We start from the raw sequence: 26,069 nt of genomic DNA, 5'->3' as shown, positions 1-26,069 counted from the left end.
GGGCATTACATTTGCCAGTTTCCAATCAACTGGGACATCCCCAGTTTGCCAGGGCTGTTGATAAATAATGGAGAGTGGCTTGGGAGAACTTCTGCCAGCTCCCTCAATACCCTCAGGTGTCCCCCATCTGGTCCCATAGACTTGTGCACATCCATGTAGCACAACAGGGCACTGATCATTTCTGCCCAGACTATGGGGGCTTCACTCTGTTCCCCATCTTGGTCACCCAGTTCAGGGAGCTGTGCCCTCAGGGAGCAATTGGCATTGACGAAGACTGAGGCAAAATGAGCACTTGGCAGTTCAGCCTTTTCCATGTCCTCAGTCACAAGTTACCCCTCTCAGGTCAAGCACAGGGAGGAGATTCTCCCTAGCTCTTCTTTTGCTGTTTACATATTTATAGAAACTCTTGCTATTATCTTTAATGATGGTAGCCAGATTTAATTCAAACTTAGTTTTGGCCCCTCTAATTTTCTTCCTACATATCTCTGCAGTAATTTTGTAATCTTCCCAAGTTGCCTGCCCTTCCTTCTGCCAATAGACTTCCCTTTTTTTCCTGAGTTCTGCCCAAAGCTCCTTGTTCAGCCAGACTGGTCTTGTACCACACTGGCTCATTTTAAGATGCACTGGTACAGTTTGTTCCTGTGCCTTAAGGATTTCCCTCTTGAGGACTGTCCAGTTTTCCTGGACTCCTTTGTCCTTGAGGACTATATCCCAGGGGATATCACCAAGAAATCTCCTAAACTTATCAACGCCTGCCCTCCGGAAGTCCAGGGAGGAAGTTACTCCCTCCTTACTTCCCCAAGAATTGAAAACTCAACCATCTCATGGTCATTTTGTCCAAGACAACCACCAACCTTTACATCCTTTACATCTCCCATGAGTCTTTCCCTGCGCTCTAACAGCAGATCTAGCAGTGAGCTTTCCCTCAGCCACCAGCTGTGTTAGGAAGTTATTTTCCACACACTCCAAGAGTCTCCGGGACTGCTTCCTGTCTGCAGGATTGTATTTCCAGCAGACATCTGATAAATTAAAGTCTCCCAACATGAACAAGAGGAAGCAAATCTGAAACCTTACCTAGCTGCTTACAGAACACTTCATCAACCTCCTGTCCCTCGTTGGGTGGTCAATAACAGTACCCCTAATAGGGTATCTGCCTTTTTGGCACTCCCCCTGATTTTTACCCATCTCCCTGATTTTTACTCGTGTCTGCATGTTACTTAGAAAAAAACACGAACAGAGGGTACGATGGGTTAGACCGGCAGCCCTTCACTTCTGAAACAAATCGGTTTCTCTTGGGCGGTCCCTAGTGAGCACTTTCGTGGCAGCACCCATTTAATCGGACTGTCAGCATGAAGCTCCTCAGTAAAAGCAGGGTTAGTTTGCAGCTGCAAGTGAGAATGTGCTGGAAGCAGGGCACTGGCGATTTTAAGCGTGAAACCACCGTCTCTTGGTCCGGGCGTCCCGCTCTCTCGGGCGGACCTGTTTTAGGCTGGAAAAAACACACTGCGGACGCTGAACGGGCTGCCGCAGGGGTGCGTTCGGAGACTTTTCCCAAAACCCCTCCATGCCCCTCCCTCGGTGCGGGGAGGTTTCCCTCCCGCCCCCGCGGGGGCTGCCCGGGGCGGGGCGGAGCGGGCGGCTCCGCTCCTTCCTCCCCGTCTGCTCCGGGCTCCGGGGATCTGCGCCGGGGCATGATGCGGGGCCAGGGCTGCGGGGTGTGAGCCGGGCCATGGCTAACGTCAAGGTGGCCGTGCGGGTCCGGCCTCTGAGCAAAAGGTGCGGCGGGACGCGGAGCGGGGAGGTCCCGGTGGCGGCGGTAGCGGAGCGGCTAAACGGGGCGGCTAAACGGGGCGACTAACGGGGCGACTAAACGGGGCGGCTAAACGGGGAGGCTAAACGGGACGGACAATAGAGCGGCTAAACGGGGCGACTAACGAGGCGACTAAATGGGGCGGCTAAACGGGGCGACTAACGGGGCGACTAAACGGGGCGGCTAAACGGGGAGGCTAAACGGGACGGATAATAGAGCGGCTAAACGGGGCGGCTAACGAGGCGACTAAACGGGGCGGCTAAACGGGATGGATAACGGGGCGGCGGTGGGATGCTGCTGGTCCTCACACCGGGGACGGGATCGGCTTTAGCTGGGACTGAGGAAACAGCAGCCGGTGCTGGGGTGCTTAGCGGTAAGGTAGGAGGAATGGCAGGACTTTCCTCTCTGAGTCGCTAACTAGTTTGGAAAGTTTCCTTGGAAAAGTCACCCAGTGGAGCTGTGAGGCTGACTTCCTTCTTCCTGAGCTCCCCAGAACAGGACGATTGTCATCCAGTGTCGGGGAATCTTCCTTTCCCCTTCTGTTGTTGCTGTTTTTTCCAGCGGGAGGCAGAGCCGGATATTCCCATTGTCGCTCAGCCCCGCTCCCTCCCCGGCTTGCTTGGCTCCAATAGAAATCCCAAAAGCGATGTGATAGGGCTTGAAGATAACTCCCACAAACAAAAAGATGCCGGAGCACGGCATCTTTGGATGTTGTTTGGATATTTTACATATTTAAAATTCTGCAGGCTTTGGAAATGCGGGAAGGAAAAAAAAAGAGAAAAACCAAGCAGCCAAAGTTTCACCCTCTGGTAGTTTACTCCTCCTGTTAAGGCAGAAATATTTTGAAATGTGGTTTGAGCTCTGAGGGCCTGTCTTTGATTAGATGATGTCGTAGTTTTTTGTGTTTTTTTTTTTAGCATGAGACTCTCACGTTGTCTTCTGGCTGCACTGACTTCTCTGATAAATAACTCTTTCATGTACCAGAGAAAATGATTCTTCATGAGTTGCCCAGTCTGAAAACTAGCCTGGTCATTTAGCCAGCAACACAGCAGCACATTAGAACTCTTACTTGTCTGTGGGTTTTTGCCAAGACAAGACACGAGAGTGTTAAATGAAATTTAGAAAACAAAAACCCAAAAAAACCCCACCACACCTTCCAGTCTTAAATAGGAAAACGTGAGAAAGAATTTACATGTTTTTGATGTCTTCTAACTTTAACTCAAAGCTAACTGATTTTAAAGTATTTTCTCCATAATTTCATTAAAGAGCAGATTGGGTAATACTGTGCTGATTTATTGCACAGTTGTGAATGGAACAGATTTGAGTAGATGCTAGCATGTTGTAAGAAGAGCTGCAGCACAGAAGTATGCTAAGGAGCATTTCATTGCTTAATGTTGCTTTAGTGTTGGAGATATTATGTGGTTTTTTTTCTCCTGTAGTGTTGGAGATGTTTGTTTTTTTCTCCTGTATTGTTAATCATTCTTAGAATTTACTGGTTGAATAAATTGCCATTATGCTCTCTAGAAATAATATTTAAAAAAAAAAAACAACCCAGAAAACACAAAACATAATACAATTGCCAAATAATAACATTAAATTATAATTTGGTTAAAGTTATCCAGTCCATAAGACCCTTTTGGTTCAGTCTTTCACACTTTAGTGGAGATTGCAAGTATCTGAAAGCCTGACTTGGCCATGCAGTCAATGGCAGACTTCTTTCTTCCAGTGTAGCCTTTGGCTACCTATTTCCAATTATGTAGTGGACTTAGTAGGTCTCCTGTAGACATAAATCAAAATGAATGTTTCTTAGCAGTTGGGGAAGAGAGGCAAAACACTGAACTGGCAGAGGTATAATCTTCCTTCTCATCACATTCTCTTTGGTGAGCAACTTTGCACCACGTATGTCTTAATGTTTCTTCTCTGATGGTTAGCATTAAGCAGTGCATAATAATGCATATAGCATAAAACAGCACCCATAGTTGTGCCAGATAAGGTGTGATAAACAGAAAAACCTTCAACACAGTCAGCATGGGCCAACTGTTCCATGGTCAGGGATGTATCTTGAAGAGGAGGAGGGTGAGATCAGAAAGGCTGCACACACAAAAACCTAACCTGACACTGGAATGGAAATGTTTTTACAAAGGTGACAGTGGAAACCCAGAAGATAATATGAGAAAATCTGTTAAATAATTCCATCTACTCAACCTGGGGCAGTGTAACTGATGGGATGGGGAGTGGAGACCAGTCTGTGGTGTTTGACCCCAAAGGCAAAAGGCCTTTTATTCCTTGTTGTGTATTGACACAGCTGAAGTCAGGAAAGTGTTTCAAGATGGATATTTATATTTTATAAAAGGGAAGGGGAAAGTGATGGGATGTTGCTTAACACTCTGACATAAAATCATGCTTTCTAACTGGGATCAAAGTTGTCCAAATGTAATGACTTTAAGGCTTCATATATTTGGTGTCTGCCTCAAACCATGATAGAGGCTGAAAGGGCTAAAGCTGTCATGGGATTCGAGCCTGCTCTTTCTATTCCAGCTTCTTATACCACTTCCACACTGTGGTCACACAAGCCTCTCTTTCACTCTATACACACATGCCATAGTTGCCTCAAATAGGTGCATGTTTCCAGAGCTCATCAAAATTTCAGTTCAAGTAGACTGAAGTACTGTAATGTGTACAATCATAGTTCCAGCAAATAATAATTTTCTTTTAAATGTCCCCAAAATTGAAATTCTGCAGGCAAAGTCTAGAGCTGGAGTGTTGGTTGTATGGTTTTTTTTTTTTCTAGACTATCATACAAACTTCACTCATTGCTTCTTTTAATTTACAGTGGCAGATGAACATAGGTTTTGCATCTTGAAATTTACAGACTAATCAGATGGTAAGGGAAGTTAAGATGGAACTTCATAAAGTTCTGCTTTCTGTTTAAAGTTCCCATTTTTTATAAGCTATATTAATCACATCTGCATCTTGTTATTTAGCATAAGGCAAAGAGTGGTCTTCTTGTTCTCTGCAGCACCCATTACAATGCCTTCTTTAACAGAGGGTTCCTATGTGCAAAAAACCCCAATAGTTATGAAGTGAGTACAGTTACTCAGAATGCAGAAGTTTTTTGCTTGGCCTAAATTTTAAATAGCTTGTAGCCAATGTTTTTCATAATGCCATCAGTCATTCTGTAACAGATTAAATAATTTTTTATCACCAAAATATTGTCTGGTGATTAAATGCCATCAAATATGTTCTCTGGAGTGACATTGCTTTTTAAAAAGTCTTTATTATATTTTTACATTTCTACATACTAAAAAAAGACTTGTTACTTTGTGGTTACATGGATACATGTTCTGTGTACATACATTTTCCCCTCAAAATGACATATGGAAGCCTGAATGGGTGCTATAAATTGACTGTAGTAATAGGTAGCAATCAGGTATTAAGTAGAAGCTGGGAACTGGTTAAATCCCTTTACAATATATTTCTGGACATCTTGCTGCGTGGTCTATTAGATATTAAACTTTTGTAAGGAAAGCTTAATGTTATTTTTGGCTCTCAGTCAGGAGCTGTTGATGGAAACACTTTCTATGCTAGTACGTAACTATGTGAACTAGGAATGTTGTTTCTCTTTCTTTCTTGATTTCTGCTGTGGAAGGAGCCAACACCAGGGCCTGTGGGGTGATGCTGGGATACCAGATCTGAGCTCCAGGCCTGCAGTAACAGTGTGAATGGCTGGGAAAGAGGATGCTTTACCCTTCAGGTGTTTCAGTAGAGTGCCCAGGGCTCTCGTTGTGCCTGGGCTTAAAAATGGGTTGGGTGTTTGTCTGCTACAGCACCAGATGGGGTGTTTGGCATGCCCTTTGTTTATGCAGGTCAGCAGAAACCAGTGCTAGTTTTTACGTGCTGCTAGTTTCAAAACTGTTTGTCCCCCTGGTATCCCATCACAATTCCAGCACCTGGTTGTGGTTGCTGACTGCTCTTAAGCTGGACCTCAGCTCTGTGTCACAGGAGAGGAGGAAGGGAGTGCTGTGTTTGGGAGGGGAGAGAATGATGCGTCTGGGAGAGCATCTTCAGGACCAGGATGGAGCACAGCCACCTCCTGCCTTTTCCTTCATAATTCACTTCCTCTGCATCTTCTGCTCTGCGTCCAGATGGTCTCAGTTTACTGGTACCCACTTTCATAGGATCATAGAATCATAGAATCAGAGAATGGGCTGGGTTGGAAGGGACCTCACAGATCAAGTCCAACCCTCGATCCACTCCTGCTGCAGTTCCCAGCCCATGGCACTGAGTGCCACATCCAGTCTCTTTTGAAATATCTCCAGACACGGAGAATCCACTACTTCCCTGGGCAGCCCATTCCAATGTCTGATCACCCTCTCCAGAAAGAAATTCTTTCTAATCTCCAACCTAAACCTCCCCTGGCACAACTTAAGACCCTGCCCTCTTGTCTTGCTGAGAGTTGCCTGGGAAAAGAGCCCAACCCCCCCCTGGCTCCAACCTCCTTTCAGGGAGTTGGAGAGAGTGATGAGGTCTCCCCTGAGCCTCCTCTTCTCCAGCCTCAACACCCCCAGCTCCCTCAGCCCTTCCTCACAGGAATTCTGCTGGATCCCTTCACAGCCTCCTTGCTCTTCTCTGGACCTGCTCCAGCACCTCAGTCTCCTTCCTGAGCTGAGGGGCCCAGAACTGGACACAGGACTCAAGCTGTGGCCTCCCCAGAGCTGAGCACAGGGGCAGAATCCCTTCCCTGGTCCTGCTGGCCACGCTGTTCCTGAGCCAGCCCAGGATGCCATTGGCCTTCTTGGCCACCTGGGCACACTGCTGGCTCATGTTCAGCTTCTGTCAATCCAGACTCCCAGGTCCCTTTCTGCCACTCTGTGCCCAGCCTGGAGCTCCCCATGGGGTTGTTGTGTTGAACCTCATCCCGTTGGAATCAGCCCAACTCTCCAGGCTGTCCAGGTCCCTCTGCAGAGCCCTCCTGCCTTCCAGCTGATCCACACTCCCCCCCAGCTTAGTGTCATCTGCAAACTTGCTGATGATGGACTCAATCCCCTCATCTAAATCATCAATGAAGATATTAAACAGCACTGGGCCCAACACTGATCCCTGGGGGACACCACTAGTGACCGGCCGCCATTTTGATGCAGCCCCGTTCAGCACCACTCTCTGGGCCCGGCCCTCCAGCCAGTTCCTAACCCAGCACAGAGTGCCCCTGTCCAAGCTGTGGGCTGACAGCTTTTCCAGGAGAATGCTGAGGGAGACGGTGTCAAACACTTTGCTGAAGTCCAGGTAGACTCCATCCACAGCCTTCCCCTCATCCACCAGGCGGGTCAGCCGATCATAAAAGGAGATCAGGTTGGTCAGACAGGACCTGCCCTTTCTAAACCCATGCTGGCTGGGTCTAATCCCTCACCCATCCTGTAGGTGCTGTGTGATTGCACTGAGTTCCATATCTGCTCCATAACCCTGCCAGGCACTGAGGTCAGGCTGACGGGCCTGTAGTTTTCCAGGTTCTCATTCTGGCCCTTTTTGTGGATTGGTGTGACATTCACCAACTTCCAATCATCTGGGATGTCCCCAGTGAGCCAGGACTGTTGGTAGATGATAGAGAGAGGCTTGGCGAGCTCTTCTGCCAGCTCCCTCATCACCCTTGGGTGGATCCCATCTGGTCTCATAGATTTGTGGGGATCCAAGCATCTCAGTAGGTCACTGACTGTGTCCTTCAGGATTACAGGGGGGCTGTTTAGATTCTCATCTCTTTCTACAAGCCCTTTCATTCCCTTGTCTCAGTGTAGTGTGAGAACTGCTATGGAAGCAGTCTTAGGGATGGGAAAGAAGGGTTTTAAGTATCAGTGCTTTCTGCCACAGCCTTGTGCATTACTGGAGGAGTCTCCTTTTAGCATACACCAGTGACTAGAAGACATCACATTCCTTCATGGATTGTGCATGGATTGAGGGCTGGGTAAAATACTTCATAGCGAGTTTGTTTAATTGAATTGTGAAGTCATAGCACTGTAAGTTAAAAACTTGTCACAAGGGCATGCAAGCTGCCCTCATACAAGTTGCTTTGTGACACGTTTTTCAAAGTTTAAAGTACTTTGCTAGGCCCTGAAGTTTGTGAGCTACTTGTGCAGGACCCAGCAAAACAGAAGACATTCTGATGTTGAAAATATCTCCTCTATTTTTTAGCTACCTCTGTGGCCTGGAAAAGGAGAGACTGGCAAGGAGCTCTTACCTGAAAGGTGTCTTTAATGACTCACAAATGAACTCCCCATCATCTGTGAACCTCATAGACATGTTACCTGAAAGACATGCTGAACGGATTAATTAATCTGAAAGCTGCCCTTTGCCTTTCTCTGCTTTTCATTGTTTCCAAGCTGTAACTTGAAGGGAGAGAATTGTCCTCCCTGAAAGTTTCTTCCAGTTTCCAGAAAGTTGCTTGGTGTGACAGGCTCACCTGAAGCATGCACTGAGCACTCTTACTGAGTAGGTAAGGGAGGAGCTCAGCTGATCAGTGCATTATGATGTAAACATGTAGAATTTGTTTCTCTTCAAAAGGCAAGTTACATGGGAAACAAAATTAAACATCAGTCTGGAAATGATGCAAAGCAAATAACTTGGTTTCTGCTGGGTGTGCATTTATTAATCTGCTGCAGATTCATTCACTACTCCCTGTGCTATGCTCCTTCTAATCAGATTGTGGTAAGTAAAAGGAAATACTATTATGTATGCCACAACTTTTTGTTGTTTTATAGACTGTGCTATTAGATAACTTACACTTGTGTATAACCACAAAAATTTACATAAAGCACTGTTGCCTACTGCTGACAAGGGTGTTGCAGCTTTTGTAGAAAACATTCCTTGAATCTTGTGCACAACTGATGTTAAATGCTGTATCAAAATAAAATAAAAGCAACAAGCAGATTAGAGGTTATTGTTGGTTTCCCTCTTACCCCCACCAAAGCAAGTGTGATTGTTTGACTTCTTCAAACACATTTCTTTAAAAATATTTATTTTTCACTTGCTGTCCTTTTTAAGTACTTTTTGAACCAACCCTGTTCCCATTGTTGTATCTCTGTCTTCACACTTTGTAATGCCAGTGGGAAGATGAGTGTATTCTGAGAAATGATAGCCAGAGATGTTTAGGTTAACATTTCAAAAGCTGTTCCAATTACATTTTAAAAAAAACAATCAAACAAACAAACCCAACCAAACAGAAAACCAACCAAACCAAAATAGAAGCCCTGAGTCTCCTTTATTCAAACTTTATTCAAACTACTTGAAATATATTTGGTGCAAGCATAATCTTGATATGACACAAGATAGCAGCATCCTTAGTATTCATACAGTTCATTTTTATTTACAACTTCAACTCTGCTTAAGGTAGCTTTTCTGTGGGGTTTTTTGGGTACTGTTTGTGAAGTGTTTGTACTTACCTTTCTTGAAAAAGCTGTGTGCAAAGAGAGAACCTTTCTAAAGGTAGACAGGAGGATTTATTTTTTTTTTTCATTTTCATACTTTTCTTGAGCTGACTTAAACTTTGCTTTGTAACACAAGTGTGTGTTGGATAAATTAAGCATATGTTAATCAAATACTGCTATAATCTCTATTAACTCCTTTATTGGATGTAAATGGAAGTAACTTAGCAATCTGTATACATTTTACATTAGCACAATAGATTGATGTAGATTGAGATAGATTGAAGTGAAAAATTATCTGGAAAATGTATACAGTAAAATTTTGTTTTCTAGGTATTCCCTGTATGTTCCACATGGATGTAATTATTAAGTACTAGACAAAATACTGCATTCTCTGAGGAAAATGACAAAATTGTCCTTCATTTCAAAGGGACTAGAATGTATCTGTGAAAAGAAAAATCAGTAAACAGGCAAAAGCAGAAATCATGTTTTAGCTTGCTTAGGACTGCTAGATTCATATCAAGTTTTAGAACATATAGGGTTGTATGTGTCTTCTAGCCTGAACTTGTTTCCCTAGCCTTCTCAGTCATATATTTTAGTATATATATTCCTTGCTACCTTGGTGCTGTCATCATCTTACACCTGGACAAATGCTAGATTTTTATTTACTGTCATAGCTGTGTGAGTGTTGGTCCTGTGTGTCCTTCTGTTACATGACAGTTGTGTTCCTCAGGTAGTGGGAGTTGAACTCCATCCCAAATGAAAACCCCATCTCTGGGTTTTGAGGCTGGTACCTTATGGTAGGAAAGAGCTGTCTCAGGCCTCTGTCTGAAAATCTGGAATCTGCAATGGTTTATGCATTGCTGATGATTACAAGCTGAGGGGGTTCTTGGGGTGTTGTTGGGTTTTTTTGGTTTTTTTGTTTTCCAGTGGAGGAGTTGAGATTCAAATTTTGTCTTTATAGAGAAGAGGACCCTCCCCCAGACAAATGTGTTTTAATGTGGGTGTACCCTGTTTTTTTAACCCAGCCCACTAAAAGGGTTATCTTGACATCTTTTCCTCTCTCTAAATTATTTTGTTTTGCTTGGTCTGTTATTGAAGGTTTTATGTAAAGGGTCATTGAGGTAACTGCTCTTTTCTCTTAGTAACTGTGTTTGGCACTAGCAGGCAGTTTTTGAAAGTCACATTTGTGATTTTTTTTAAGGGTAATGCATCAGCAACCTTTCCTAGGTGTATTCTTGAAGTTGTAGGAAGCAAGTTTATTAGTTTTGGTAAAGGGCAGAGTTTGAAGTTCCTTAGCAGGGCAGGACTCTGAGCGGCCACCATTGCCTGTTCCAGAGAAGATACTGCTTCTGCTGAGTTTATGTGACAATCCTGTGCCTGTACAAGGAGCTGGCTACTCACAGTTTACTTCTCAGAGTAAGAGCAGAAGGCTGACTTGTCTCCTTTCACTTCTCTTGCTGCCTGTGCAAAAGCAGCTACAACAATGTTCTAAAACAACAGCAGCAAAAGCAGCTTTTGGAAGCCTTTTTTTAGCTCATATTTTGTGTGTTCCTGGAGTTCTGTTCCTCTCAAGTCCTATGAATACTTAATGATTGCCATAATGTTTTGGAGCAGGGATCAGGTTTGGTTTTGTAAGGGTTTTTTTTGTATGCAGCAAAATAAAATGGGGCGTAGTCTGGGCAGTTTTATTCTCTAAGCCCACAAGCTCTATCAGAGAGAATATGTAATAACATAAAGTGAGTGCATGCACAGAGACTGCTGCACATCTCCCCTGGGGAGGTGTTGGTTGCCAGTCTTGTGCAACCTTTGTGCTGTCCCTGGTGAGACACCAGCACTGTGCATGGAGAATTGATGGCAGTACTGGGTAGTGTTTCCCCAGTTTCCTTTCCTTTAGTCCAGTACTTTAAAAAGCTTCTGAAAATTTCCTGCCATCTTCCTATCTGTAGCATCGATTTTAAACAAAGCAATGGTGTTTTGCACTTCTGTTTTTAGAATTTAAGGGTTTGCTATAGTAGCTGCTTTTGCTACAAAGAAAAAGGTATCTAAGCAAGAGAGATGAGACAGTGCAGGGCAGCATTCATTGTCACAGTCATTTATTTAACTATTATCACAGATTGAAGTTCTTACCTGGCAGAATGAAAACTAACCAGTGTGTCCAAATTCTAGGTTGTATGGAGATCACAGCATTCACACAGAATTTCTTTGATGCAAAAGTCTGTGAATTGTACCATTGCAATACTCAGAAAACAATTGAGGGATCAAGGGTGGATGAAACTGGACTTTGTTTTAAGTTCTCCTTATTTTATGCTTCCTTAAGTGCTGGTGGTATGACAGACAAAAAGACTTTTTTCTTCTCCTCTTCCCTCCTCCCCTTGATGCCTCTGTATAAAAGAGAAAATAGCATTATTCCACAGCTATTCAAAGCACTGATGGATCATCAGGAGTATTTTTGACTTGGACTGGCTTGGAACTCTTGTTCTAGCAGTGCAAGGCTTCAGAGATGGTGCAGACAGGAAGAATCTTCTTGTGCTGTGCCATTTGCATGGGCAGGATTGGAAAGTCTGTGCTTCATCTCCTGGTTCATGTATGAATTATATATATATATATACATATATATCAAAAGTCTGGTAAAACTAAGAAGACTTCAACTGTTTGAGCAGGCCTGCATCTGAAAAGAGCACTGACCATGCCTCGTGTCTATCTCTGCACCAAATATTCCTATTTTTGTTGGTGTATAGCGTTTGCAGTAGGGGGAAACCACATGAGGATGAGGAGTATTACTAGAAATGGTGATTTTTGACTATCAGATTGCTTTAGCCATTAGCAAATGAAAGCTCTGTACAGCTAGAAGTAGCCTTGGAAGATAACTTGAGCTGGATTTCTGGTATAGCAGCGTGTTGTCTTGGTGAACTCTGTGTGCTTGGCTTCAATATAGATTTTTAAATTATTTATAAACATCTGTTTTGAATTTGGCATGAGGATTGCTGGCTGGGTGTGCACGTCTCTTTTGCAAGACACAGTAAAACAATTAGGACTTAAAGAGAAATATCCAAACTAGCTTTGGGTAGTACTAAATAATGAAACACACAGAAAACAACAAACTTTAGGTAAAATTATTGGCTATTGATACTTTTTTACAAGAAAAATCTGCATTAGCTAAAGTGAGGACAATCCTACTGCTAAAAGCTCTTGACTTTCACAGCTTTATCCTGGTTTGGGCATTTCTGTTTAATATCTTTATTGATGATTTAGATGAGGGGGATTGAGTCCATCATCAGCAAATTTGCAGATGACACCAAGCTGGGGGGGAGTGTGGATCAGCTGGAAGGCAGGAGGGCTCTGCAGAGGGACCTGGACAGACTGGAGAGTTGGGATGATCCCAACGGGATGAGGTTCAACACAACAACCCCATGGGGAGCTCCAGGCTGGGCACAGAGTGGCAGAAAGGGACCTGGGAGTCTGGATTGCCAGGAAGCTGAACATGAGCCAGCAGTGTGCCCAGGTGGCCAAGAAGGCCAAGGGCATCCTGGGCTGGATCAGAACAGCGTGGCCAGCAGGTCCAGGGAAGTGATTCTGCCCCTGTACTCAGCCCTGGTGAGGCCACAGCTTGAGTCCTGTGTCCAGTTCTGGGCCCCCAGTTCAGGAAGGAGATTGAGGTGCTGGAGCAGGTCCAAAGGAGGGCAACCAGGCTGGTGAAGGGACTCGAGCACAGACCCTATGAGGAGAGGCTGAGAGAGCTGGGGGTGTTTAGCCTGGAGAAGAGGAGGCTCAGGGGAGACCTCATCACTCTCTACAACCCCCTGAAAGGAGGTTGGAGCCAGGGGGGGGTTGGGCTCTTTTCCCAGGCAACTCTCAGCAAGACAAGAGGGCAGGGTCTCAAGTTGTGCCAGGGGAGGTTTAGGTTGGAGATTAGAAAGAATTTCTTTAGGGAGAGGGTGATTAGGCATTGGAATGGGCTGCCCAGGGAAGTAGTGGATTCTCCGTGTCTGGAGATATTTCAGAAGAGCCTGGATGTGGCACTCAGTGCCATGGGCTGGGAACCGCAGCGGGAGTGGATCAAGGGTTGGACTTGATGATCTGTGAGGTCCCTTCCAACCCAGCCCTCTCCTCTCCTCTCCTCTCCTCTCCTCTCCTCTCCTCTCCTCTCCTCTCCTCTCCTCTCCTCTCCTCTCCTCTCCTCTCCTCTCCTCTCCTCTCCTCTCCTCTCCTCTCCTCTCCTCTCCTCTCCCTCTCCTCTCCTCTCCTCTCCTCTCCTCTCCTCTCCTCTCCTCTCCTCTCCTCTCCTCCTCCTCTCCTCTCCTCTCCTCTCCTCTCCTCTCCCTCTCCTCTCCTCTCTCTCCTCCCTCTCCTCTCCTCTCCTCTCCTCTCCTTCTCTCCTCTCCTCTCCTCTCCTCTCCCTCGTTCCCTGTCCTCTCCTCTCCTCTCCTCTCCTCTCCTCTCCTCTCCTGTTATCCTCTCTTTTCTTTCCTTTTTTTTTTTTTCCCTAGAAAGGTCTACAAAAAATATCGAATTGTTCCAAAAAACAGAGCTGACACAACTGATGTGCAGAAATCCCTGTGGGAGTGGAGGGAGTAATACTTTTGACATCCTGCTTCTGAGGTCCTCTGCCTCAGTACAGCCTGAGATTGGATTTAGATTAATTTGGGTGATGGGAATTTCTAGGAAGGCATAAGAACCAGCAACGTTTACATTGCAGGGTTATTTTCCAAGTTTGTGTAAGTAGACACATATTCAGTTCTTTCAAAAAAAATTAAGATTTCTCATGTACTTGAGTTTTATATTTTGGCTTTAATATGTTTGATTACTTTGGTGAGCATTTAGTGGCCTGTATTTGTTCAAGCTGTTTTCTTATATGACATGACAACTGCTAATGTCTCCAAGATTTCTGCTTTACTGCATGTTTTTTAAATAAACAGCAGCTTTTAAGTCAGTTCCTTTGTTCTCCAAGTGCCTGGCTGTTACATTTGAGAGGGTGGGGAAGTGGTGCAGTTTTCATACAAGTCTAAAATAAACAGCTGCCCCCTTTCCTTCTGCCCACTGCTTCCTCCACCTCTGTACACCTAATTTTACCTCTGTCCTTGAGGTCCAGCAAGCTGTGGGAATGTCCCAGAGGGAGGGTGGTGTGTGTGTCAGGTCTTGATCCTCCCATGGTTCTTTTCCACTGGATTATTGCAGAAATGTTGTTATTCCTCTGGGCTTGCATTGGCCTGTTGGCTGCAGAAAGGATTTGTCACAGGAACAGCAAATGTTCTAAGGAGATTTTTGGGCTACCCTGGTTTTTTTTGACTGCCACGGGAGCTTTGCTTCTGCCAGCTCTCTCTTTACCCTTACAGCCCCACCACTGCATTCTGTGCTCTGTGTCTCTGCATTTTTCTAAAACTTTGTGTGTCTGACAATCCAGGGTTTTTTTTCTGCCTTTCTATAGCTCTGGCTTTGCATCAAAATGAGTTATCTATAGAAAACAATTTAGGAGAGGCACCAGTTTTTCAAGAAGTGGGGAATGAGAGGATGAGGAAACTAAATGTTAGGATCACTCTGACCACTGAGCAGAAATCTAATTTATTTAGTGTACTTTGGAACTAATTCTACTGATACAAGGAATGCACCTTCCAGCTCTAAGGATGCTGGGTTGTTTTATCAGAGAAATGCCAGCTGTGGTGCACATGTGTGTAAGACTGTGCTAACAAAACCCAGGTTTTGCTGAGGGAGCTTTTGTAGTGTTTGCAATCCAGAGTTAAGGTCAGAACATCTGCAGCAGCTGTGAGTCTGCTTTGCCTCTGGGGATTTATTTATCAAACTCTGCTTGAGTTTGAAGCCAAGAAAGTTGGGATAACTCAACAGCCACAGAGATTGAGACTATTAAGCAAGGTGTTCTTTGTTACAGTGCTGGTTACATGGGGAGATCGGCCCTCCAAACACTCACTTATTTATTCAGTTACACTTTCATTTATTATTTCAGTTACAAATCAAAAGGGTTGTTGGGAGGAAGGCTCAAAGTCTTCCTCATGGTGTGCTTTTAACCCCAGGCCTTGAATTTTTGCACTTAAGTGAGAAATGCTGATGGAGAGAACCAGAACCACTCAAGTCTGGCTTTTCTCTAAGCTTATCTCTAAGCACCTTCCCTTTGCCCCTGCCATAAATCAGAGGGATCCTGCCTAAGGATGCCCTGCCTGGCAACATCCTGCCCAGCCATTTCATTGTTCCCATCTTAGCAAGTTTTAACCCTTTGCATCAATGTCTTTTCCAGAATTATTTGGTTTGTAGCTAAAAGATGGGTGAAATAAATACAAGTTTACAGGAGGGCTGAAAATGGGTCCATTTTTGTTTGTCCAGTTAGCAACTTGTGCAACCACTGGGGTCAGTGCTCTGAAAGGGCTCTGTGTGTGGCACCTTGATTATTTATTTTGGAATGGTTGATTCTGATCACAGCTGATATGAGTTATTGCTAGGTCAGATGCAAGAAAAGAAGTGGGAAGATGTGGGCAATTGGAGCAGAGAAGAGAACAGAAATTGGCCATTGCAGCAGCAGCCACCTGTAGTTAGATATAAAGACAGAGAAAGGGGAAGCTTTAGTCCTCTCTCTGTTTGCTTTCTTGTCATCCAAGTCTTGAACAAAGCTACTTGATTGCTGCTTAATGAGAAAACATGTTGGTTACCCTGTGGCAAAAGGTGATGTAATAATTTTATTTTCTGTTGTTTGTATTTTACTGTCCTCATATCACTAGTAATGTAAGCATGTAATTACAAGTAGATTAGATTTTACACATGAATGAAAATTTTTCATACTTCAAAGGTTTTATGTTTGGGGTTTCTTCTTTATTTTGAAGCTTCAGTAATGAGAACCCACAGCATAAAGTCATTAATTCATAGGGTTGTGTATAGTGCATGTCTGCAATTAGAATACTCTAGCATTTAAAACTAATAAAAGCCTTGCCAAATTTCAACCATTTGGGTAGAAATCTTCCATAAATGCCTGCTTCAGGATAAATTTTTAATTTTTTTTTTAAGCTTTATCCAGAAAAGTTCTGTAGCTACACAAGATCAGATTAAGGGAAAGTTAGAGTTTAAAATATTTAAAAGCAACTTAGGATGAGCTTTTATGTGAATTCATTTAAAATTGGAAATCTGATGTATATTTTTAAATTCCCCATTTGAATCCACCCATTTCTGCCCAAGTTCTAAGCCATTAAAACTCTTGAATGTGTTTGGTGAAGACCTGGAAGAACACAGTTTTAAGGGATCTGCTTTCTCTGAGTCCAGCTGAGCTTGTGTTCTCTCGTGTTGACCAAATCCTGCTTGCACCATCCCCATAAATCAAAAAGCTCCTCAGCTGAGCACTGCTTTGATAAATGAAGTTGTCCAAGTCACAACTGTAGCCATGGTACAGGAACTGAGAGCAAAGTTTTATGTCCCATTTCATTGCAATCATGTTTGCTGACCCCAGCTGGTGTCTGAGAAGAAAACTCTGATTGAGTTGTGAAGTCTGCAGGTGAACTGGGAATAGAAACTGGAAGAGCTGACATGGAATATATTGCTTTTAGGGAAGAGAAAGCAGCCTAAAACCACTTACATAGCAGGAAGAGGGAGCTGAGACCTGCAGAGCAATTGAAGACACTAAAATTATTTGGGGAATTTGGGGAAGAACAACACGATGTCCCAGTATAGGTTGGGGGCTGACCTGCTGGAGAGCAGTGTAGGTGAAAGAGACCTGGGGGTCCTGGTTGACAAGAGGATGACCATGAGCCAGCAATGTGCCCTTGTGGCCAAGAAGGCCAATGGCATCCTGGGGTGCATTAGAAAGGGTGTGGTTAGTAGGTCAAGAGAGGTTCTCCTCCCCCTCTATTCTGCATTGGTGAGGCCGCACCTGGAGTATTGTGTCCAGTTCTGGGCCCCTCAGTTCAAGAAGGACAGGGAAGTGCTTGAAAGAGTCCAGCGCAGAGCTACTAAGATGATTAAGGGAGTGGAACATCTCCCTTATGAGGAAAGGCTGAGGGAGCTGGGGCTCTTTAGTTTGGAGAAAAGGAGACTGAGGGGTGAGCTCATCAATGTTTTCAAATATGTAAGGGGTGAGTGTCAGGGAGATGGAGTTAGGCTCTTCTCAGTGGTGACCAGTGATAGGACAAGGGGTAATGGGTGTAAATTGGAGCACAGGAGGTTCAAGTTGAATATCCGGAAAAATTTTTTTCCTGTAAGGGTGACAGAGCCCTGGAACAGGCTGCCCAGGGGGGTCGTGGAGTCTCCTTCACTGGAGACATTCAAAACCCGTCTGGACACGTTCCTATGCGAAGTGCTCTAGGTGGCCCTGCTCTGGCAGGGGGGGTTGGACTAGATGATCTTTCGAGGTCCCTTCCAACCCCAAGGATTCTATGATTCTATGAAAATTACAGGTGGGCCCATGTAATGCCAGGGGGAACAGATAGCAGGTACCTGTAAGAGATAATGTGTGTGCATAGGGGGAGGAGGAAAAGACCTCAGTGAACTGGGGAGGAGTTTATATATATATCATAGAATCATAGAATTGGCTGGGTTGGAAGGGACCTCAGAGATCATCGAGTCCAACCCTTGAACCACCGTTGCGGTTGCTAGACCATGGCACTGAGTGCCACATCCAGGCTCTTTTGAAATATCTCCAGACACGGAGAATCCACTACTTCCCTGGGCAGCCCATTCCAATGGCTGATCACCCTCTCCAGAAAGAAATTCTTTCTAATATCTAACCTAAACTTCCCCTGGCACAACTTAAGACCCTGCCCTCTTGTCTTGTTGAAAGTCGTCTGGAAAAAGAGCCCAACCCCCCCCTGGCTCCAACCTCCTTTCAGTGAGTTGGAGAGAGTGATGAGGTCTCCCCTGAGCCTCCTCTTCTTTAGGCTGAACAACCCCAGCTCTCTCAGCCTCTCCTCATAGGGTCTGTGCTCGAGTCCCTTCACCAGCCTGGTTGCCCTCCTTATGATAACATAAGAGAGAGATCAATGCTAAATTTTCATTTAATATGTTTAACACAGAGACCATCATTTACAAACTAGCTATCACCAGCTCTTTGGAAAGTTAAACTTCTTCCTTATGAGTAATGGTTTTAAACTGAAAGAGGGTGGATTTAGGTTAGATAGTAGGAAGAAATTCTTTATTGTGAGGGTGGTGAGAAGCTGGCACATGTTGCCCAGAGAAGTTGTGGATGGCCCATCCCTGGAAGTGTTCAAGGCCAGGCTGGATGAGGCTTGGAACAACCTAGTCTAGTGGGAGGTGTCCCAGCCCATGGAAGGGGGGTTTGAACTGGATGACCTTTAAGGTCCCTTCCAACCCAAACCATTCTATGATCTAAGTATGAGTTACAGAAAGTGCAAAATTCAGTCTGTCTCAAGGCAGGTGCTCAAAATCAATGAAGTAGGGAGACTTCACGGGGAAGTGTTACTTTCTACCTGCAAACCAGGGACAGCCTATGCTCTGCAATAGTGTTTACAGCTTCTTTATGCTTGTAAAGCTCAAAAGCTACAGTGATTGTCTCTGTGGAAGTCCTGCTGAAGGGTTGTTCTGGTAGAATAGGCATGGGGTGAAAACTGAGAAGCAGAGAGGAGAGAGCCCAGGGTGAGGCCACCTTGTGCTGTTTGCTGCCTGAAGTTGGAGGCATCAGTGAAAGTAAAAATCCCTGGGAGAGTAAATACTGTGTTGAAAAGTGTTGAAAAGGGATGTGTTGAAAGCAAGCTGTGGGGCCACAAATGAACAGTGGTCAAGTAGGTTTTGAACTGACCTGGTGATACTGATACAGCTGATTTTGAGGGGATATAAGTACAATTGATCTCAAATGACACCATCTTGTGTCTTCAGCTTGATTTCAAACAACGTGTAACAAAACTTCACCAGGGACAGAACTGATTTTATTTCTGACCGTATTTCTTCCATCTTTATGAAGGAATTAGGCTTCATCAAAATAAAACTTTCTGGTAAAGTTGCAGCTCACAAGATTTGTCAGAATCAGAGTACGAAGCAAAATAGAGAAGAGAGAATAAGGGATTAAAAAAACCTTTCTCCTGTATTTAGCCTCTCAGTACCAAAGGGTTTAGTTCTTTTCTGCTGTCAGATAAGTAAGCTGCTGACCTCGTCTTCCTCATTTCTATCTTGCTGTGTATCTAAAAAACCCATTATAGATACTGAGAGGGATGTGATTAACACAAGATCATGCTTAACTTCGAGTAGACATCATATTGTCAGCCCACAAATAAGGTGTTGGTTGTGGGGTTTTGTTTGTTTGTTTTCTTTGCTTTGGCCCCATGCTTTTTGCATTCTTTGCTAATATGGCTGATATTTGGAAGTGAGAGTTGGCTGTAGTAGGCAGTCACCACTGTTTTAAAAGGCTTTTATAAAGACAGTATATATAAGCATGTGATTCTTTCAACTTGAGGAACAGCCCTGTCCTCAGGGACAGTTTTTCAGGACAGTTTTGTTTTGCTGAGATTACTTTTTTGATGATTACATCAAACACTTTGGATTATATGGTAAAAATCAGACAGCACAACTTGACAATGCCTGTGGCTCACCGGCCCGTGACATGGATCTGTACCCCATGAAACACAGCCAGTCTACCCGTGCTCCACTCCACTTTCTTATAAACATAAATTAAACCAACAACTCTTAATTTGAAATAAAAATAAAATATTTAGGACAAGCACTTTAGAACTGCTTAATGACTGCAGTCCTGGTTTGGTGGTGTTTTTTACTTTCGAATTACTTGGCTGCAGATCTGCAGGTATTACTTCTTGTCAGTCTCTTATAAACATCCGTTTTATAGTTCTTTATGGTTTGTAGTTTGTTAAACACAAGTTTCTGGGCTTTACAAGTTTGACGTGTATTTGTGTATTCGTATTTTAAATGGATTTTTGAATGTGTTCTGTTTCCAGAGAGAGAGCAGAAGGAGGAAGAGTGATTGTAGAAGTTGATGACAAAGTGGCAAAAGTCAGAAATATAAAGGTATGATTTTTATTGTCTTCTCTTTCTCATATAAAGATTCTGATACCTTGATTTTGTCATTCTGGTAGAAATAATAAGGGAGAAGTTTAGGGAGCTGTGCCTGTTTAATCATTGCAGCAAAAGTATGTGTGCCAGAGGTAGTTTTGGTTTGGAGTTACAGGTTTTTTTAGACAGGGGATATAACATGTAGCTGTATTTTCTGTATTCTGTGTTTATCAAAGCTTTGGGGAAGAACAACACGATGTCCCAGTATAGGTTGGGGGCTGACCTGCTGGAGAGCAGTGTAGGTGAAAGAGACCTGGGGGTCCTGGTAGACAAGAGGATGACCATGAGCCAGCAATGTGCCCTTGTGGCCAAGAAGGCCAATGGCATCCTGGGGTGCATTAGAAAGGGGGTGGTTAGTAGGTCAAGAGAGGTTCTCCTCCCCCTCTATTCTGCATTGGTGAGGCCGCACCTGGAGTATTGTGTCCAGTTCTGGGCCCCTCAGTTCAAGAAGGACAGGGAAGTGCTTGAAAGAGTCCAGCGCAGAGCTACTAAGAGGATTAAGGGAGTGGAACATCTCCCTTATGAGGAAAGGCTGAGGGAGCTGGGTCTCTTTAGTTTGGAGAAAAGGAGACTGAGGGGTGACCTCATCAATGTTTTCAAATATGTAAGGGGTGAGTGTCAGGGAGATGGAGTTAGGCTCTTCTCAGTGGTGACCAGTGATAGGACAAGGGGTAATGGGTGTAAATTGGAGCACAGGAGGTTCAAGTTGAATATTCGAAAAAATGTTTTTCCTGTAAGGGTGACAGAGCCCTGGAACAGGCTGCCCAGGGGGGTCGTGGAGTCTCCTTCACTGGAGACATTCAAAACCCGCCTGGACACGTTCCTATGCGAAGTGCTCTAGGTGGCCCTGCTCTGGCAGGGGGGGTTGGACTAGATGATCTTTCGAGGTCCCTTCCAACCCCTAGGATTCTATGATTCTATGATTATCATTCAAAGCTGTTTGTAAAATTACTTAGGATCTCATGCTAATCTTCATGTTGCTAGCATCTGGGTAATTTCTTGCTCTGTGCCACTTCTCACATATTTGCACTCTGAGTACAACTGACTGGCATAAAATGGAGAAAAAGTGTTTGGATGTGCTTCAGGCCTTGGTGAGAGCCCAAGAGCTGTAAGAATAAGCTGAGTGTAGCTTTAGTCCTCTATGAGAGCTCTGGAGCTCTGCATGGGGATCAACCCTCTGGGTTAGACTCTTGAAGTACTTAAAGCTGCAACAATTCTTCAGGAAATTAATAGAATGGCAGCAAATTAAATACATGTTGTGGAAGATGTTTCTGCTTGAAGGGCAAATAAATGAACTGTAGGACAACTGTGACTGCTCTGGGTATCCTAAAAGATGGATCCATTTTCTCTTTCTTGCCTCCTTTTTCTTTGTAATTGCAAGCAACCCAGTTATTGTGGATTGTTGGTTCAAGAGAAAGAATTTATTAGGTTTTAAAGATGAAAAGTGGTAAAAATGGAATGAAAAAAATTGAACTGTTTATCGTGTTTCCATTGTGCTATTTTTGTATTTACTACAAGTGTGGTTTTTTTAAATAAAGAGGGAGGAAATTACTAGTGGTATGAGATGTCTCATGGGTCTAAACCCACTTATTTTCTCTATATTTCCTTTTCAAAGGAAGTGCAGTGTCTGAGACCCGTGGCTTTCTGAAGTATTGTTCCCCCATTCTTTAATGTGTAAGAAAGCTCTCAAAGAGGCACTTGTTCTCTGGGTGTGACACTGTCTGCTCTGGGTTGGTTGTCCTCAGGAGGGCTGTGAGGATTTGGACCTTAGAGGCTGACCACCCAGTTGGGCCAATCTCATGGCCTGGGAGGACCTCAGTGGTGCAGCTGCCTAACTGGGTCTAGTTGAGTCTTGTTAGACCTAGAGGGTTTTCTAATTTTCTTTAAAGAGGAGCTGTGGGCTGCCTTGGGATCCTGGGGAAACCACAGCAATGAAGCAGATGGCTAGCAGCAGGACCAGAAGGGTTATTTGGAGATGCAAGGGCTGGCTTGGGGATGTTTTCTCTCCTGGGGTTTCATAAATGGTGAGTTTTGTAAAGCTTGCTGTATGCATTAACTAAATTTAGACAGCCTTTGGTGGATCCAAGTGAGTGTATGATTTTTAAGTTCACACACTGATGCTCACATTGTTGTATGGGGGCATAGGTGTTGCTCTGCAGTTCAAAACTAAACCTTCCCCACCAGAAGGATGGTCACCCCTGTGACCAGAGGCTGCTTTTCCTGAGGTACAGGGGTACTTTTAATTTTTTTTTTTTATTTTTACATGTTGCAATAGGAAGGCAGTGCTCCAGGCTATCTTCTGCCTGTTGCTACAGAAAACCTGTGAAAACAAAAGGTAATTGGACAAAAATCTCTGAATTGCAACATGATGAAAATGTCATTATTGAGAGTCAGAGGGCTTGGTAAGATGTTCTGCTTGGAGGAAATCTGGTTGTGTTTAATTCAGTGTGACAGATCTCAGAATCATCCGGGGTTTAAAATACACAAACCCCCTTTTCTTCAAAAATAATTTAAAATTACTTCTGTCCTCTTTCACTTTGCTTTTTCTTGGTTTAAAAACAACCAACCAACTAAAACCCCAAAGCAGTCCTGTCAGATGGACCTGTAAATTGGTTTTTCCAGTGAACCTGACTGCTAGTGGCAGAGTCCAGCACTTTTAGAGAGCCCTTTGTCCAGCAGTCTGATTGACAACACTGTCACTGTTTGCTTTTGGGACCATTAGTCAAGTGGTTTGTTTAGGTACCCAATTATAATGAACATTTTTTTCTGCTTCTGTTATTGCAAATGTCAAGGTTACAATAAAGTTACTGATTAAGTCAAAATTACATGTGGATTGTATTAATTTTGTGTAATTTTTGACTCATTGCTCTCCTTTGATGAGGAGAACAGCAAGGGGTAGTTCCTCTCTGTGACCTTATCTGTTTTATTACAAATCTCTTGGGCAGAGTTGTACAGGAAGACTTACACAATGTGCTTAGTATTTTATTCACCATTTCTAACTGTACTGCTGAAAATGCTCAACTGTCATTATTATTAACTCATAAAGATTGGGTTTGTAGTGTGCAGTTCCAGTGACAGAAGCATTACCTTGTGTAGAGAAACAAGATAAACCAGGTGCCTCGAGTTGCCAAAGAGTGGGTGTGAGTCCACCTGTGCCTGGTTAGGGCAGGGCCCCTATTACCAGGGGGCCAATAAAGGTGGGACACACCCACAGAGAGAAGCTCACTCTGGTGTGAGGCAATGGAGAGGTCAGCAGCTCGTCGAGCCTCAGGAGCAAGAAAGGCTCTTCCTGCTACATTTGGTGGAGAACGTGGGCAACTTAGACGTCCAAAGAAGCAGCAGTGTGAGGAGCTGGCAACAGGAACATTCTCCCTGATTTGAAAAAGTGCCTGGGCTAACACTCTCCCTGAAAGGTATGACCAGCAAGCTCTTTGGATTGGAAACCCCTGAGCAGAGGGAAGCCAAGATAAGGATTCTCTCTTTGGAAACCCCTGAGCAGAGGGAAGCCAGGAGGATGGAATCCCATGAGGAAGGGTTAAAACCTGTGTATGGAATCCCATGAGGAAGGGTTAAATCCCGTAATCCCATGAGGAACCAGAAACCCATGAGGAACCAGCAAGCTCTTTGGAAACCCCTGAGCAGAGGGAAGCCAAGATAAGGATTCTCTCTTTGGAAACCCCTGAGCAGAGGGAAGCCAGGAGGATGGAATCCCATGAGGAAGGGTTAAAACCCGTGTATGGAATCCCATGAGGAAGGGTTAAATCCCGTAATCCCATGAGGAACCAGCAAGCTCTTTGGAAACCCCTGAGCAGAGGGAAGCCAAGGTAAGGATTCTCTCTTTGGAAACCCCTGAGCAGAGGGAAGCCAAGAGAAGAGCAGATACAGGAGGGAGAAGAACAACTCAAGTCGGAAAGGCAGAGACTTTGTGAAAAGTGTATGTTTGTATGTTTGTAAGCTGGGGTTAAATCCCGTAAGCTATGTTTGTATGTTTGTAAGATAGGGGTAAATCCTGTGAGCTATAAGTGTATGTTTGTAAAAAAAAAAAAAAAAAAGGGGGGGGGGAAATGTAGAGAAACAAGATAAACCAGGTGCCTCGAGTTGCCAAAGAGTGGGTGTGAGTCCACCTGTGCCTGGTTAGGGCAGGGCCCCTATTACCAGGGGGCCAATAAAGGTGGGACACACACCCCCAGAGAGGAAGCTCACTCTGGTGTGAGGCAATGGTGAGGCCAGCAGCTCGTCAAGCCTCAGAAGCAAGAAAGGCTCCTCCTGCAACAACCTTGCAACCATGACAAAGCAGAGGGGAAACAGAGGAAGAGGTCTGCATTTTCAACTAGGCAGTGAGAAAATTGGTTTTGTTTTCTCACTTAGGACAGTTCTTGGTGAAGGTAAAAATGCCAGAAAAAAAGAAAGAAAAGGCTACAGAACTTTTCTAACCCTAGTAATGGTTTTTCTGAGATGTTGTGGAGGTTCTCTGAATTCTGTTTGTTGAACAAGCCCAGAGCACCTTAGGTGTGGTAAATGACCTTTCAGTAAAAATTCTTCTGCAGGTCCATCCTGGACATCTTCACCTCTCTCTGAGCATCAAAGAAAATGGAATAAAGAGGACAAACCATGTGCTATTCCTTTTCCACAATTCAGAGGCTAGATAAAGTTCCTTTTAATTTTCAAGCACTTACATTTTTATTAGCTTCAAAGTAAATTGATCTATCTGTCTTTTTTCTTCCTGTTGCCAGCTTGACAGTAGGCTTGATGGCACTTGGGACTCAAGAGAAAAGTCTGTGGCCTTTAGCTTTGACTACTGCTACTGGTCGGTTGATCCAGAAGATCCGAACTATGCATCTCAGGAAATGGTAAGTGATGTGTTCCCATCCTGTTTTGTCATATATATTTACACCTACAAGAAGAGACTGAGATGTAGGATAGATGAAATTCCATTGTCTGATCCTATCTTTTTCTTGTTTGTTAATAATATCACAGTGTTCTCAGTTTTCTTTGTCTGAAGTAGGAGTAGTAGAGCTACAATAGCATTGTTTGTAGATCTGGCAGCTTTGGCAATGATGATCAGTGATGATCAGTGATGATCAGTGATGATCAGTGATGATCAGTGATGATCAGTGATGATCAGTGATGATCAGTGATGATCACCTGAAGACTTCAGCTTAACAGTTAGAATTTTGAATGAGGGGGAGAAGAATCAGGTTCTAGAGGAAGAAAGCTCTGAGGTGCAATGAACAGTGTCAAGGTGATGCTGCTGAAAGGATTTGCAGTGAAAAAAGCACATCCTTAGCAGCAGTAAATTTTACTTTATTCTGAACACATTTTCTTGCTGAAGTATGGGAAATCTCTACAACTAATGGAGTCCCCTCCTAGTCTGAAGATGCAAGTTTTGATTGATTAAGAAAGAACATTGAAGGATTTGATATTATTAATAAAAATTTGCAGTTGTATCCTATTTTAAAGAAGTAGTGTATCTGCTACCAATAAACATAATGGGTGGTCAAAGCTACTAAAAGCTTTCTTTATGCATGCACACAATCACATATGTTGGCATTAAAATACTTTTAATTCTCTTTTCTCTTTGGAATTGTGTCATATTTAATTTTTGTCTTTTGTCAGTTCTTCCTGAAATTCCAAGCTGTGTAATTGTGTTGCTTTTCACAGAAAGTACCACTTAAGACTGAGATAAACCTATGGAATTGGTGTTTCTGGTGGTGATGAGCACAGGATTGGTTTATGTTTGAGAGCCTATATTTGAAAAGCTATCAAATTTGGCAATTCCTGTAGCAATAGATGATTCTGCTGTGTTTTCTGCTTGGTGCAGTAGTGTGGAAGAGACT

General features: G+C 43.9%; 1 protein-coding gene across 1 annotated transcript in view; it reads left to right on the top strand.

Moving 5' to 3' along the window:
• The first annotated feature begins 1,687 nt into the window (after positions 1–1,687).
• STARD9 (StAR related lipid transfer domain containing 9) overlaps positions 1,688–26,069 on the top strand; it is a 109,637-nt gene continuing 85,255 nt past the window's right edge. The window contains exons 1-3 of the mRNA XM_030452562.1: positions 1,688–1,776; positions 20,118–20,187; positions 24,966–25,082. Coding sequence (XP_030308422.1) covers positions 1,730–1,776; positions 20,118–20,187; positions 24,966–25,082 — 234 coding nt within the window. The 5' untranslated portion in view covers positions 1,688–1,729. The remainder of the gene's footprint in view (positions 1,777–20,117; positions 20,188–24,965; positions 25,083–26,069) is intronic.

Source organism: Calypte anna, chromosome 5A (genome assembly GCF_003957555.1).
Source record: "Calypte anna isolate BGI_N300 chromosome 5A, bCalAnn1_v1.p, whole genome shotgun sequence".
Taxonomy (NCBI): Eukaryota; Metazoa; Chordata; class Aves; order Apodiformes; family Trochilidae; genus Calypte; species Calypte anna.
The sequence above is the reverse complement of the archived record's forward strand: the minus strand, read 5'-3'. Positions and strand labels throughout refer to the sequence as shown.